The 16,014-nt window shown below is 34.4% G+C and overlaps 1 protein-coding gene and 1 pseudogene across 12 annotated transcripts in view; one reads left to right on the top strand and one right to left on the bottom strand.

Annotated features, from left to right (window-relative positions):
- Positions 1-535: 535 nt before the first annotated feature.
- Positions 536-700, top strand: LOC123827840 (annotated as a pseudogene).
- Positions 701-12,378: 11,678 nt separating this feature from the next.
- CUL4B (cullin 4B) overlaps positions 12,379-16,014 on the bottom strand; it is a 55,784-nt gene continuing 52,148 nt past the window's right edge. For 8 of the 12 annotated variants that reach the window (XM_045852206.1, XM_045852203.1, XM_045852205.1 and 5 more), the window contains one exon: positions 12,381-15,699. In XM_045852206.1, the coding sequence (XP_045708162.1) occupies positions 15,604-15,699 (96 nt within the window). In that variant the 3' untranslated portion in view covers positions 12,381-15,603. Of the gene's footprint in view, positions 15,700-16,014 lie in introns of all 12 variants that reach the window. The other 4 variants (XM_045852210.1, XM_045852214.1, XM_045852207.1 and 1 more) reach the window with 3 other exon arrangements.

Here is a 16,014-nt window from a genome sequence, read left to right as displayed (position 1 = left end):
AATAATGAGGAAAAATTGGCAAATACGTAAATTAATCTAGATCTTGTATAAAATAATTTGTTCCTTTAGTTCAGCATGTATTTAGCATTTGCTGTAGTAGGCTGACAGATATCCACCTAAAAATACCAGGTCCCAATCCTTAAAGCCAGTAAAATGTCATTTTATTTTTAAAAAAGGAGGGGTTGAAGATGTGATTCAGGATTTTGAGATGAAATATCTTGAATTATTTGGGTGGGCCCAAAATGTCATCACAAGTGTCCTTATAGGAGAAAGGCAGAGAGAGATTACAGACAGAAGAGAGGAAAACCATGTGATGGAAAGCAGACTCAGAGAGAGAAGATGCTACATTGCTGGCTTTAGAGATGAAGGAAGGAGACAGGAGCCAAGAAATGCAAGAAACACAGCTCTGGATATTGGAAAAGACCAGGGAACCAATTCTCACCTAGAGCTTCTGCAGGAGTGTCCAACCTTTCAGCATCTCTGACCACACTTGAAAAAGAAGAGTTGTCTTGGGCCACATTAAATATATTGTGATATCGCTTCTCGGCCTTTTGGCTAAGATCAAGTGTAAATACATTGTGACACATAATCACAAAAATATCTCATAATGTTTTAAGTAAATTTATGATTTTGTTTTGGGCTACATTCACAGCCATCCTGGGCTGCATGAGGCCCATCGACCACAGGTTGGGCACCCCCGCAGGGAATGTGGCCTTGCCAACATATTGATTTCAGCCCTGTGAAATTGATTTCGGACTTGTGGCCTGTAGAACTGTGAGAACATTCCTGCAGTTTTAAGTTACTAAATTTGTGGTAATTTGTTACAGCAGCCACAGGAAACTAAATGTACCTACGATGGCTGGACATTGCTCTAAGTGTTTTGAGATACATCAATCAAGAAAACAAAGGTATCTGCCCTAATGGAGCTTAAGCTCCATATAAAAAAGCAGATTGCATAGTATGCTAAAAAGTAACATGTTATATGTGAAAAAGGAAAAAGAAGAGCAGGGCAAGTGAGGAATCAGGAGTGTATATGTCATGGAGTTGGCAAGCAAGTTAGTATTTTATTTATTTATTTATTTATTTTAAATGTTTATTTATTTATTTTTAGAGAGAGGGGAAGGGAGGAAGACAGGGAAAGAAACATCAATGAGTGAGAGAAACATCAATCAGTTTCTTCTTGTATGTACCCCAACCAGGAACCAAACCCACAACCCAGGCATGTCCCCCAAACTGGCATTGAACCAGCAACCTTTTGCTTTTGGGGGATGAGGCCCAACCAACTGAGCCACACACACACTGGTCAGGGCACAGGTTAATATTTTAAATAGAGTGACTATGGTAAGCCTCATTGAGAAGGTGGTGTTTGAGCAAACACTAATGTTCTAATTTGACATATTTACATTTTAAAAAGAGGGCAAAATTAAAATATTGGACAATAAGTATGTGTAAGTTGGGAGAGAGGTGATCAGAATGAACATGTTTGAACATCCTTATATTAATTGGTAGAATTTAGATATTGATTTTCAACTTTGTTAAACATATATGCTAACATATCAAAGGTAATCAGTAAAAGAGTAGAAATTGAATATATAATTTACAAATAATTAGTGGAGAAAATGGAATAAAAAACAAAAAATTTCAATTTTTTAAGTTGAGAAAGGAGAAAAAACAAAGAAAATTGGAACAGATACAGAGCAACTAGTAAGATGTCAGAAACAAATACAAATAAATATAACCACAATAAATGCAAATGTACTTAACTTGCCAGGTAAAAGACATATTAGTCGGATTATGGAGAAAAAACAAAAATCCAGCTAGCATGGAAGAGACACACCTAAAATATAAGAATATAGATTGCTGAAAACTAAGCAATCAAGAATTATACCAAGCAAATACTAACCAAAAACCAGTGTGGTTATATCAACATAAGACAAAATAGAATTTAAAATTCATTGTTAGGGTTTGAGAGGGTCACTGCATAATGATAAAAGGTGGGAGATTGTAAGGCATTTTCTCAATTATTGATAGGTTAAAATTAAACTGACAATTAGTAACATATAGAAAATTCAAATAACCTACTTAACAAATTTGGTTGAACACTGCTGCTATGAATGTTCATGGACAAGTCTTCTCATGTACATGGAGCAAGAGTTTTTCCAGGATGAGCGTAGAATTCCTTCATCATAATGTTTGCACATTTTCATAAAACACTGCAAATAGAATTCAAGTTCCATGTCCCCCTCTCTTGACCTTATTCTCCCTCTTCCTTCAGAGATAACCACTATCCTGAATGTAGTGTTTATGATTTTAAAACAACTTTTAAATTTAACTATTTCAAATGGATATATATATTCATTCATGTGCCCCTTTAACATTATATTGTTTACATTTAAAAATTTTTTACAAAGGCTTTGGCTGGTGTGGCTCAGTGGATTGGGCACCAGCCTGTGAGCTGAAAGGTCCCTGGTTCGATTCCCAGTCAAGGCATATGCCTGCGTTGCGGGCCGGGTCTTCAGTAGGGGGTGTGCAAGTGGCAACCATGCAATGTTTCTCTCCCTCTCATACTTCTTCCCTTAACCCTCTTTCTAAAAGTAAATAAAATCTTTTTAAAAAATAATTTTAATAAATTATTTAAAACTTACAAAAATGGTATCATACTGGATGTGGATCAGCTTGTGCTTTGCATTTTCACTTATCATTGATTTAGAGATTTATATGTGTTGATATAGTACTAATTCATGCATTTTTAACTGTTTCAACTTTTTTTTACTAATTCCTGATGTTATAGGAATAAACAGTCTTGTATATATCTCTTTGCACACAGTGAGAGAATTTCTCTAGGATATATATCTAAGAATAGAATTGCTCAAATAAGATATGGACACCTTTTTTTAATCAGCTTGGCTATAACCCACAACCTTGGGACCAACTTGGACACCTTTTTTTAAAAAAAAAGATTATTTATTTTTAGAGAGTGGAAGGGATGGAGAAAAGGAAACATCAATGTGTGGTTGCCCCTTTCATGCCCCCTACCAAGGACCTGGCCCTCAATCGAGGCATGTGCCCTGACTGGGAATCAAACCAGTGACCCTTTGGTTTGCAGGCCTGTGCTCAGTCCACTGAGCCATACCAGCCAGGGCAATATGGACACCTTTGACTTTATAAAACATCACCATATTGCTTTTCAGAGTACTTGTGTCAATTTACAGCCTCACCATGGATGAGCTGACATTACTTATCACCACCATCATCTAGTGCTATGACTTTTCTATTTATTTTGGTGAATCTGATGCATATTAAATAGTGCCTTATTGTTTTATTTTGCATTCTCTGTTACAGAAATATACCATATGAAACCTTTGGATTCTAGCCATTTGGGTTTCCTCTTCTGTGATTTGCCAGTTCATATTACTTGCTAATTTTTGAGTTGCCTATTTTTCTTCCTGACTTTGTAAAAATTAATAAAAGAGAACCTCACTTAAAATGGTGCTAGGAGGCTAGAAGAGAGAACTCTCACCCATGTGTCACTTGCACACTACTGACCCCAACAGGAAGAGACATCCCTTGTATCTCTCACAGGAGGAGATACTACTTTACTACCTCAGCATGAGGAAGAAAAGATTTCTCTTTGCTCAGTAACAGGTCAGCCAAAGGGAGACTGCCATAACTCAGCCAATGAAGTCACTTCACTATACGCTGAACTTTCACTTTCCTGCAATGAACAGTCTTCATTTGCAACAGCTCCTACCAAGTCCAAAAAAAGAGCCTTCCTCTCCTATTTCTCTGGGCTTGTGTGTCGTTCACCATTAGACCTTACATCCCAAATTGCAATTATTTGTTGTTCCTGAATAAATCCATTTTTGCTGCAGAAATGTTTGAGGTCAGTAACTTATAAAAGTTATTTACATTTTCTGAATATTAATCTTATGTTGGTTATCTGCACTATGAATATCTTCTCCCAGTCTGGATTGTCATTTCCATTGTTAATGGGGACTTTCAGTTAAGTTATACTAGAACTATCTCAACCATATTATTTTGAACTTTGTATTTTGTTTTTTCTAAACTTATTTTCCTGCCCCCTTTCTCTGACTCTATTGGATTGATCACATTTCTCCCTTTACTGGTTTGGCTGTTACACATTTTGCTTCTAATTTGGTCACCCTTAAAATGTTAAAAAAAATTTAAATTTATAAATAGTGAAATTGATTTTGGACTTGCAAGTTTGGACAAATGTATAGTGTAATAACCACAATTAAGACACTTGCAAGTTTGGACAAATGTATAGTGTAATAACCACAATTATTATACAGAGTAGTTCCATTGCTTCCCCAAATTCCCTCTTACTATCCTGTTTTAGTTAGCCCCTCCCCCATGCCAACCGTGCTAATTAGTTGGTGTTCCCTACTCCTGGTTTTGCCTTTTGCATAATGTAATGTAAATGGAATTGTACTGTATTCAGCCTTTTGATTCTGGCTTCTTTTACTTAGCATAATGCACTGGAGATTTATTCATGTTGTTGAATGTATCAATACCCCATTCCTTTAAGTTGCTAAGTAGTAATGTTCCGTTGCACAGATGTACTACTGTTCAACTATTCACCAGCTGAAGGACATACTGGTTGTTTTAAGTTTTTGGTAATATAAAAATACTGTAAACATTTACATAAAGACTTCTGTATGAACAAGTTTTCATTTCTCTTTGGTAAATTAGGAGTGGGATTTCTACTTATCCTTAAATTTTAATATGCACAGTATCTTTATCATCCTGCACAAAGCAAAGACCATAATACATTTAAATTCCAAACTCCCTTTCTATCTTCCATGGTAGCTTTATTAGTATTGAAGTGCCAATCTTATTTTTACCTCCTCCAACGAAATTATTCTGAAGATGACAATTACTTTGGTCATCATTGCTTCTTGCACCCCACTCCTTTAATCTAAATAGCACATTTTAATGGTCTGCTTTGGATCAATGAATTAGAAATTAAATGAACAGTATGCTCTAGTATTATACTAAAAATTGATAGCCCCAAAGTACACATTCTTAGATGTCAAAACCTAATGATCTGTTCTATGTGGAAATTATGTGCATATATGCTGGCCTAGAATAAGGAACTTTTCTAGTCCACTTCAATTGAAAAGGAGATGACCCTCTATTTATTACTGCCTACCTAGAAGTAGGGTGAGAAGGTTAACACAGGCCCCATTTAAGAGCCTTGAGGCTTTCATGCTACCCTTGTCTTTGGTTAAAAAATCCTACCTACTTACAACTAATTTCATCTTAAAATAATCAAATGTAAAACCATGTTAAGCAAGACATGATATTCTTAGAAATTTTATAAATACAAAGTATATTAAGAATTTAATATTTTTGAAAGTTAGATAAAAGGGGAAAATGTGCAGTATCTTTCTGCCTCATAATCAGAGCTCCTTAACTCAAAAAGGAATTAGAAACATGTCTTTGAAAGATGTTAACTCCACAGCTTGTATTGCAGTTAGTGTTTTAGGACAGAAGTCTCATTCAACATGTAGGTCTGATTCTAAGAAAATTTGCCTTTGCTTTTGTGTTGTCTTTAAGAATCTAGCATATTTCATACTGCTGTTTTAGTTATGATGTTAACCATTGTGAAAAGTTTTCAGACAACTAATGATCTTTTTTAAATATTTGCATAAGATATAAACACACCAAAGCTTTAAAGAAATCAACAATGGAATAGATGTGTTTATACTTAAAAACTTTCTTACTGTCTGCAAAATGTTTTAAAAATCATTTCTGACATATAATGAAGAACAATAACAAAATACTTTTATGCATAGCAAGGACTTAATCAACATAAAACAGTTGAATACCTAAAAACTCACTCTTTGATATTTGTATTGTTTTCAATGCAATGCCTCATCGGCTACTTAAGACTGATCAAGAAACATACAAACTATTTTATTTCTATGATAATGAATATACAATGTATAAAGATGTAATTTGTGACAATAACTACATAAAGGAGGAGTAGTGGAGGTGTATAGGAGGAGAGTTTTTAAATATTACTGAAGCTAAGATGATATTAATTCATACTATTCATTGTAAATTTAAGATAACATTTGCAATCCCTAGGGTAACCACTAAGAAGATAACTAAAAGATATACAGAAAAAGGACTGAAAGGAAATCAAAATGTATACTGCAAAATATGCCCCCACAAACGAAAGCAGTAATAAAGGTATTGAGAAACAAGAGACAAGATAGAGAGCAAAGAGCAAAATGGCAGTAGTTCTTTCTTTTTAGTTATTTTAAATGTAAATGGATTAAAGTCTCAAATTTAAAAAGGCAGAGGTTGAATGTATTTAAAAAACATTAACTATAGGCCATCCATCAAAGATTCACTTTAGACCCAAGACACTAATAGGTTGAAAGAGAAAGAATGGATACATTTCATGCTAATAGTACCCAAAAGAAAACTAGCGTGGCTCTACTAATACCATACAAAATAGACTTTTAAGTAAAAACCTGTATTATTACAAGAGACAAAGAACAATATACAGGGTGGGCAAAAGTAGGTTTACAGTTGTGAGTATGCAAAACACTTTATTCTTGTATGATTGTTTATTATTATATTATTTACCATACTATCAACTATAAACCTATTTTTTTAAAAAAGATTTTATTTATTTTTAGAGAGGGGAAGGAGAAAGAGAGGGAGAGAAACATCAATGTGTGGTTGCCTCTCTCACACCCTACTGGGGACCTGGCCTGCAACCCAGGCATGTACCCTAACTGGGGATTGAATTGCTGACCCTTTGGTTCACAGGCCGGCACTCAATCCACTGAGCCACACCAGCCAGCACATATGAACCTACTTTTGCTCACCCCTGTAAATTAAAGGCCAATTCACCAAGAAGACATAACTATCATATATGTGATAGTTATCAGGTATGTCAAACTCATTTTCACCAGGGGACACATTAGCCTCACAATTGCCTTCAAAGGTCCGAATGTAATTTTAGGACTTTACAAATGTAACTACTCCTTAATAGTGAAGCAAGAGCTCGCTGGGTAGAAACAAGGTGCTGAGCCAGGTAAAACAAGGTGGAGGGCTGGATTCAGCCCGTGGGCCTTGTGTTTGCCACCTGTGAATAAATACACACCAAACAGAGTCCCAATACATATGAAGCAAAAGTAGACAGAATTTAAAAGGAAAATAGTTCTACAATAGGAGTTGGGAAATTCAATACCCCACCTTTCAATAATGGATAGAACTGGACAGAATATCAATAAGGAAATAGAGAACTTAACACCATAGCCTATTACATTAACTAAGGCTATACATAGCCTTAACACCATAAGCCTATTTGACTTAGCAAACATATATAGCATACTCCACACAAAATTGCAAAATACAAATTATTCTTAAGTCTACATCAAACATTCTCCAAGATAAATTATATGTTAGGATACAAAACAAGTCTCAGTGAGTTTTTAAAAATGAAATCATATATAGTACTTTCTCTAACCACAATAGGACATAATAGAAATCACTAACAGAAAAAATCTGAAAATTTCACAATATGTGGAAATTAAACAACAAACTCTTAACCAATGTACTGAAGAAAAAAGTCACAATGCAGATTAGACAATAGTTTGAGATGAAAATAAAAACAACATACCAAAACTTATAGAATGCAGCAAAAGCAGTGCCCAGAGAAAAATTTATAGCTATAAATGCCTACACTAAAAAAGAAAGGATTTCAAATCAATAGACTTAACTTTATACCTTAAGAAACTACAAAAAGAGCAAAATAAACCAAGAGCTAGCAAAAGGAAGTAATAATAAATATCAGAATGGAAATAAATGAAACATAGAACAGAAAAAGCAACAAAGTCAAAAGTTGTTTTTTTGAAAAGATCAATAATGTATCATTCAATAAATCCACAAATGGCAAGTATTGGCAAGGACCCAGAGAAAAAGGAACTCTTGTGCACTTTTGGTGGGAATGCAGATATATGTAGAATCTAAAGAACTAAATAAATAAACAAAATTGAAACAGACTCATAGACACAGAGAACAGATTAACAGTTGCCAGAGGGGAGGTGGGTTGGGGTACTAGGTGAAAGAGATGAAAGGATTAAGAGTTACAAATTGGAAGTTTTGAAATAGTGACAGGGATGTAAAGTACAGCATAGGGAATATAATCAATAATATTGTGAGGACTGTGTATGGGGCCAGGTAGGTACTGGCAATATAGGGGGAGAAGGCTTTGTGAAGTATATGATTGTCTAACCACTATGTATTACACCTGAAACCAATTCAAAATAATATTGAAAGTAAATGGTAATTGAAAAATAAATTTAAAAAAGATCAATGAAACTGACAAAACTTTAGCTAGATTAAGAAAAAAAGAGGATAGGCTCAAATTACTAAAATCCAAAATGAAAGCAGGACATTACTATCAACCTTAAAGAAATGAAAAGGAGTATAAAAGAATGTGATGGACAACTTGTACACCAACAAATTAGATAACAAAGATGAAATTCCTAGAAACAAAATACTAAACCTTATTCAAGAATAGGAAATCTGAACAGACCTATAAGAAATTGTACCAATAATCATCAACTTCCCCATAAAGCCCAGGAACAGATGGCTTTACTGGTGAATTCTATCAAATATTTAAAGAAGAATTAACACCAATGCTTCTCAAAGTCTTCCAAAAAAAAGAGGAGGAACAAATACTTTGCAACTCATTCTATGAGACCAACACTACCCTGATAGCAAAGCCAAAGATACCACAAGAATACTGCATACCAATATCCCTTATGAAAATAGATGTAAAAATCCTCAACAAAATACCAGTAGAACAAAGCCAGCAACATATCAAAAGGGTTACACACCATGATCAAATGGGATTTATGTGAGGAATGCAAGGTTGGTTCAACATGAAAACCAATCAATGTAATAAGGTAGTTTCCCCTTACTCATGGCGGAATGTGTTCTAAGACCCCCAGTGGATGCCTGAAATCAGAGAGTATCAAACCCTGTATGTACTGTTTTTTTCCTATAAACAAAACTTTTCACTTAAAGGAAGCACTTTATGGCTTCTCTTTGGCATATCCAAATTAACAGCATCACTAGTCTTGTACTGTGGGGTAATAAGTTAACCCTTATTAAGTGAAATAAGGGTTAATTGAGCACAAGCACTATGATATCATGACAGTGGTTCTCATAACATTGACGGCCATTAAGTGACTGAGAGGCAAATAGTGTAGATAGGGTGGATAACCAGACAAAGGGATGATTCATGTCCTTGGTGGGAGGGAGTGGGATGGTACAAGAGTTCATCATGCTACTTAGGAAGGTACACAATTTAAAATTATGAATTTTTCCTGGAATTTTCCAATTAACATTTTCAAACTGTGGTTGACTCTGGGTAACCGAAACTGTGGAACGTGAATCTGTGAATAACGGTGGGGCTACTGCACACCAATTTAACAGAACTAAGGGGAAAAATACATGATCATCTCAATTGATGCAGAAAAAACATCTGACAAAATGCAACATTCTTTAGTGATAGAAACACTCAGAAACTACTAATAGAACAGCATCTTCCTCAACATGATAAAGGGCATTTACAAAACACCTATGGCTAATATACTCAATCACAAAAGACTGAAAGCTTTCCCCCTAAGATGAGGAACAAGACAGGGATGCCTGCTTTAGCCACTTCTATTCAATACTGCATTAGAAGCTCCAACCAGAGAAATAAAACATAATCCCACTGGAAAGGAAGAAGTAAAACTATCTCTATTCATAGACCAGTGATTTTCAACCTTTTTTCCCTTAGTAATTGCACATTTTAAATATTCTTGTTGTGCCACAGCACACTGATTGAAAATCACTGTCATAGACAACACAGGTGCTTTGTATAGAAAATCCTTAAATGTCCACAATAACATATTAGAACTAGTAAACAAGTTCAGCTAACTTGCAGGGTCCAAGATTAACACACCAAAATTGTATACATTAGCAATGAACAATGTGAAAAGTAAGTTAAGAAAACTCCATTTACAACAGCAGCAAAAGAACAAAATACTTAGGAATGTACTGAACCAGAGAAATGTAAAGCATGTACAGTGAAAGCACAAAATATTATTGAAGCATCTTTTTTAAAGAGTTAAAACAAATGGTTTAAAAAACTAAAAGACATTTTGTGTTCATGGCCTGGAATGGTAATACTCCCAAAGCAATGCCTATTAAAATCCCAATGGGCCCTGGCCGGGTGGCTCGGTTGATTGGAGTGTCATCCCATACACCCGAAAGTTTTTGGTGTTCAATCCCCACTCAGGACACAAAGGTTGGAGGTTTGATTCCCAGTCAGAGCAGTATGGGAGGCAACCAACTGATATCTCTCTCTCTCCTCCCCCCACCTTCTGTCTTTCCTTCCTCTCTCTAAACCATATCCTTGGGTGAGGATTTTTAAAAATCCCAATACCCTTTTTCTTTTTTGCAAAAATATGAAAGTTGATCCTGAAATCCATATGGAATAGCAAAGATCCCGAATAGCTAAAGACAATCTTGAAAAAGAAGTGGAAGACTCACATTTCCTATTTTCAAAACTTACTAAAAGTAAGTAGTAATCAAAACTGTGGTAATGACATAGCAATACATATATAAATTGATGGAACAGACTTGAGATAGACATAGACATAGACTTGGAATAGACATAAAACCACAGAAATACAGTCAATTGATTTCAACAAGGGTGACAAGAACATTCAATGGGGGAAAGAATGTTCTCTTCAACAAATGGTGCTAGAACAATTGGATAGATACATATAAAAGAATCAGTTTGGATGCTCACTTGATACTATATGCAAAAATTAACTCAAATGAGATTGAAGACCTAAATGTAAAAACTAAAACCAAAAACTCTTACAAGAAAATATAGGTGTAAATTATCATGAATCCAGATGTGGTGGTTTCTTAGCTATGACACCAAAAGCATAAGACACAAAAGAAAATAGGTTAATTGGACTTCATTAAAATGAAAAGCTTTGTTCAAGACACTATCAAGTCAACTATAACTGAAAAATAAATTTCAAAAAGACACTATCATGTGAGCGAAAAAAACAATTCACAGAATAGCAGAAAACATTAGCAAACCATTATATCTGCTAAGGGTCTAGTCCCCCTAATTTATAAAGAACTCTTAAAACTCAACAACATAAAGACAAACCAACCATTTAAAAAACAGCCAAAAAACTTGAACAGATACTTCTTCAAAGACAATGTACAAATGTTTGACAAGTACAGGAAACAATGCTCAACATCATTAGTTATTAAGGAAATGAAATTCAGGTACTATTTTGTAGCCACTAGGCTAGCTGTAATAGGAAAAGCAGAAAATAACAAGTGTCACAGAAGGTGTGGAAAAGTTGAAACCCTTGTACATTGCTTGTGGGAATGTAAAATGCTACAGCTCCTGTGGAAAAGTTTGGTGGTTCCTCAATAAGTGAAGCACAGAATTACCACATAACCCAGCAATTCCACTCCTGGATATATACTTCAAACTTGAAAACAGGGAGTTAAACAGATATTTTATACAAATCTTCATAACAGCACTATTCACAGTTGTCAAAAGGAGGAAGCAACCCAAATGTCCATCAACAACAGAAGAATGAACAAAATGTGCTGTATATATACTATTAGCCATAAAATGGCATGAAGTACTGAAACATGCTACATCATGGAGGACACTTGAAAACATCATAATAGCTAGACAAAACCAGACACAAAAGGTCATATATTGTATGGTCCCATTGATATAAAATATCCAGATTAGGCAAACTCATAGAGATAGAAAGATGATTAGTTTTTTCCAGAGGCTGGGTAGAGTGGTAATGGGAAGCTACTACTTAATGAATAAAAGGTTTCCTTTTGGAATGAAGAAAATATTCTGGAACTAGAGAATGCTGATGGTGGCATGAAATGGTGAGTATAGTAAATGTCATTGTACTTTTTAATGGTTAAAATGGTAAATTTTATATTACGCATATTTTACAGTAAAAGTTAGTTTTAAATTAAAGAATGGTTTTAAAAGGTTTTATTACAAGAATTAGCCCTGGCTGGTGTGGCTCTGTGGATTGAGCAACAGCCTGTGAACCAAAGGGTTGCTGGTTGGATCCCCAGTCAAAGCACATGCCTGGGTTGTGGGCCAGGTCCCCAGGTGGGGGCGTGAGAGGCAACCACACATTGATGTTTCTCTCCCTTTCTTTCTCCCTCCCTTCTCCCCTCTCTAAAAATAAATAAATAAAATCTTTTAAAATTTTTCTTTAAAAAAAGATTTTATTACAAGAATTAGAGGATATGAGGATGTTTTCATAGTTTGCAAACCTATTAAGTTCAAATGTGTCTCTGTAGCACCTTTTTATATCCTACATCAAAAAAGGTTAGATTTAATTTTTACCATGCTAGAAAAAATTCATAGAATTTTTAAATATAAAAGTATATCATATATCTGGGCAAAAATGAATTATCCTTTTTAATATCAAGGAAAATAATCGAACAAAGTGTTAAATTTGAACCAAGTGTTTCCAGGTGAACAAATCTCTTCATCATTCAAATACAAAGCAAAAATTTTGTAGGAATGTGAAAAATATTAATGAAGCACTAGCATGAATACCATATAAAGCATAATTATCCAAATTCCCATTAGTAATGCACTTTTCTTTTTAATGAGCAATTTGTTTTGGCAATCTTATGTAGATGAGAACAGAACATGTTTATAACACTCCTGCCATTCACAGCTTTAAACAGAATGGTCTTTAAAACAAACAAAAAACCCTGCTACTGTAAAAAAAAAAGACTTATGAATGCTAAAATTAAAAAACAAACGACTTCTAAAATTCTTGAGACGCACATACCAAAATAGAATAAGCTGATTTCCTGAACTGTACACACAGGTACAAGATCATAATTTTAAGAGTGTGGTGACACACCATGTTGAGGCATTTCAGCACACTCAGGAACTGGGTTCAAAAAGGATTCTTGATTTCTGGTTTGGTCAAGTTCTTGAGGAGAAGATTACTGTGAGAGTATATGGCCCAGAATTCATAACAGAAAAGGCCCATCAAGAGCCATAACTAAAACCAAAATATTGAATCTTTTATTCTCTCCTAAATGTACATTTAGACTAGTTTCATATTGACTTTATGTAACTATTTGACTTAGAAGATCTGAGTGAAAGTGTTTATACTTCTATTTGATTTTCTCTAAAATGAAATTTAAGAACATATAACCACCTTGAGGATTCTTGGGAATTTTACTCACCCTTTACCATACCTTCTCCTCTCTCCTACATTCCTATGGTATTATTACTAAATCACCACAAAAATAAAACAAATTTTAAAAATAACAAAATTGACAAATATGAATCCAGTAAAAGAAATCACTAGGAAGAAGATTTTAAGGTCTGTGGTTTTATAACTTTCTTCAACATTTGAATTTTAAAGGTCTTCTCTAGAAACTTTTTTAAATAAAAGTTTTATTGGAGAAAAATAGAACCACCACATACACAGAGAAAAGAGCACAAAAATTCAACTGATACAGAATAACTGAAAAGTCACAATTATTCAATGTTTGCAATTATCTTTCAAGTTCTTAAACAGCTCCCTTCAACTTGTTTTTTAATGCAACTAATTTTTCAGCTGAACTAACATCAAGTTTTCAAAAAATTAAGAGCCTGAGGGAAGGGACCAGCTCTCAAGATGAACGTGACGCCAAGAGTCTCCTCCTAACAGGAACAATTCTACATAAAAATTCCTTAAGAGTCACTATCAAGTCTTCTGGAATGGTCTACATATCTCAGATACCATCAGGGATGAGTTAGAACACTGACGTAGATGGCCCAGTATGGAGAAAGGCACACAAAATAGTTGCATTTCCTTGTCAGATGAGCTCATATAAGGAAACCAAAATAGCTGAGAATATATAGGTAATGGCTATTCAAAAGAATTTAGGAAGGCATTCGAAATACCACATATTGCATTGTCACACAACAGTGTGCACATTGGTGCAATTAGACACAGACAACTTTGTTCAAATAGCTGTTTATGGGTCTTTGAGAACTCAAGAAAACATCAATAGCAGACAGAAAAAACCAAGTCTCTGGCTAGGTCCTAGGTATTCTTCCTTGTGGCTCCAAAGAGTCAGGGAATATATTGGTGCAAAAAGCATTAAAGCAGTTCTGATTTTAAAAAACCAAATGTTCTGCTTTTCCTTCATGATTAGCTTATTTCAAAGTTTTAAGGAAAAACAAATTAAGAAAAAAATCCCAAACAAGAAACCTACAAAAAAACCCACTGGTGGTAAAGAGAAGCCTTTCACTTGCATTATCAACTTGAAGAACAATACTTTTGCTATTTTCTATGTCTGAACACCATTATAAGAACTCTTCAATTTTGAAAGGAATTAAGATTAACATGGCATAGAATTCAAAATTCCAACGGGGGGATGTGTGGAGAAAATGAGGGAGGACCTTTACATGTAGGGCTTTAGGAAGTTAGAATAAAAATGATAAGAAAGGCTTATTTACCAACAGAGTTGGGGTGCTTCCAAAAGAACTTGGGTAGAAAAAAATAGGAATGCTAAATCCTAAAAAGCCTGTAACAATCTACAATTGGTCCAAGTTAAAGACAAAACTGTTCAAACAACATTAAAGTCTAAAGGAAGTTGAAAATGAGTTGATGGAATTTTCAGTTGTGTAAAAACTTATAAAATATGTGGTTTTGGTCTCCTTTGCAATGTTTACATTGTATTCATTTATAATATGAAGAAAGAGTTGGATTTTTCTCTCCTATTGTGTTCTTCTAGTACAAATGATCAGCAATTTTCTACTTCAGCTATTTTTATAAGTACCTGTTAATCAGCACAGTAAACTCAGGGCTAAGTCATATACACACATCCTATAACCATAAATGGAGCATCTGAGGATGTGTATATACAAGAGACTACATAAACAACTGGCCCTCTACTTGAAAACTTGTTTCCAAATAAATTTTTTCAAAACATCCCTTTGAGTGTAACAGAACATTACTTAGTAAAATATTGATAGCTATGACAACTTATTTTTCTTTTCAAGGGAAATCACAAAACAGGTGAACAGCCAAGTCCAGGGTGGTTTTTCTATCTGATAAATACATCCAGAACTCTGTACAGTAAATAAAGTTTGCATGCAGTTTAAGTATCTTTAAATGACATTTTAAGCAAATAAACCTTTGCTTCATAATTAACGGTGTATAAGAATCCCACGTTTTTAATAGCCATAGGGACCTCTTCCCCAGTTCCAAAGAGGAATCATGAAGACCGAGTACTTTCTTAAGAGTTTTCTGCACATCATACTAAATAACATGCAAAGAGTTCAACAACATTCTTCTTTAAGTATTACTCTTTTAATGGGCATGTTAACCACTGAAAATGTCCACTCAACTATTTCCATTACACTGCTTCATTTGGTCATTGGTAGTATAAAAGAAGTCAAACAATATAGGATCAACAAGTTAGGTTTATCCACTGGCTACAGCATGAGACAGAAAATGCTCCAAGGCCAAAATTTTATGCAATGTAGTTGTACTGATTTGGATTTTCTTTATCTCTCTCCATGTAGTCCCGGTCAATTAAGGATTCTATTCTCTTCTTAAGATCAGCAGGCTGTAAGAGAAGGCAAATTTTCAGTGCAAAGCTCTTATGCATTGGCTCAAGCCCATTCACCAATATACCATTAAAAAAAGAACAGTTCTGGCTCACTGACAATGTATTTAATCTCTTTATTTATTTTTTATTTTTAGTTTTTTAAAAAATCAAAGTTTTTAAAGGGTAAAGTATAATGAAAATAAACCAGATTAAGAAATGTTTTAAACTATACACAGACTGTCACACCTTGTCACATAACAATACAACACTTTCTATTACTTTTTTATTTTAAAGAGGTCTTCTAAGAACCAGGCTATTCTCTACACAAATACA

This window comes from Phyllostomus hastatus, unplaced genomic scaffold (assembly GCF_019186645.2).
Source record: "Phyllostomus hastatus isolate PE091 unplaced genomic scaffold, TTU_PhHast_1.1 phas_contig_90, whole genome shotgun sequence".
NCBI lineage: Eukaryota > Metazoa > Chordata > Mammalia > Chiroptera > Phyllostomidae > Phyllostomus > Phyllostomus hastatus.
The sequence above is the reverse complement of the archived record's forward strand: the minus strand, read 5'-3'. Positions and strand labels throughout refer to the sequence as shown.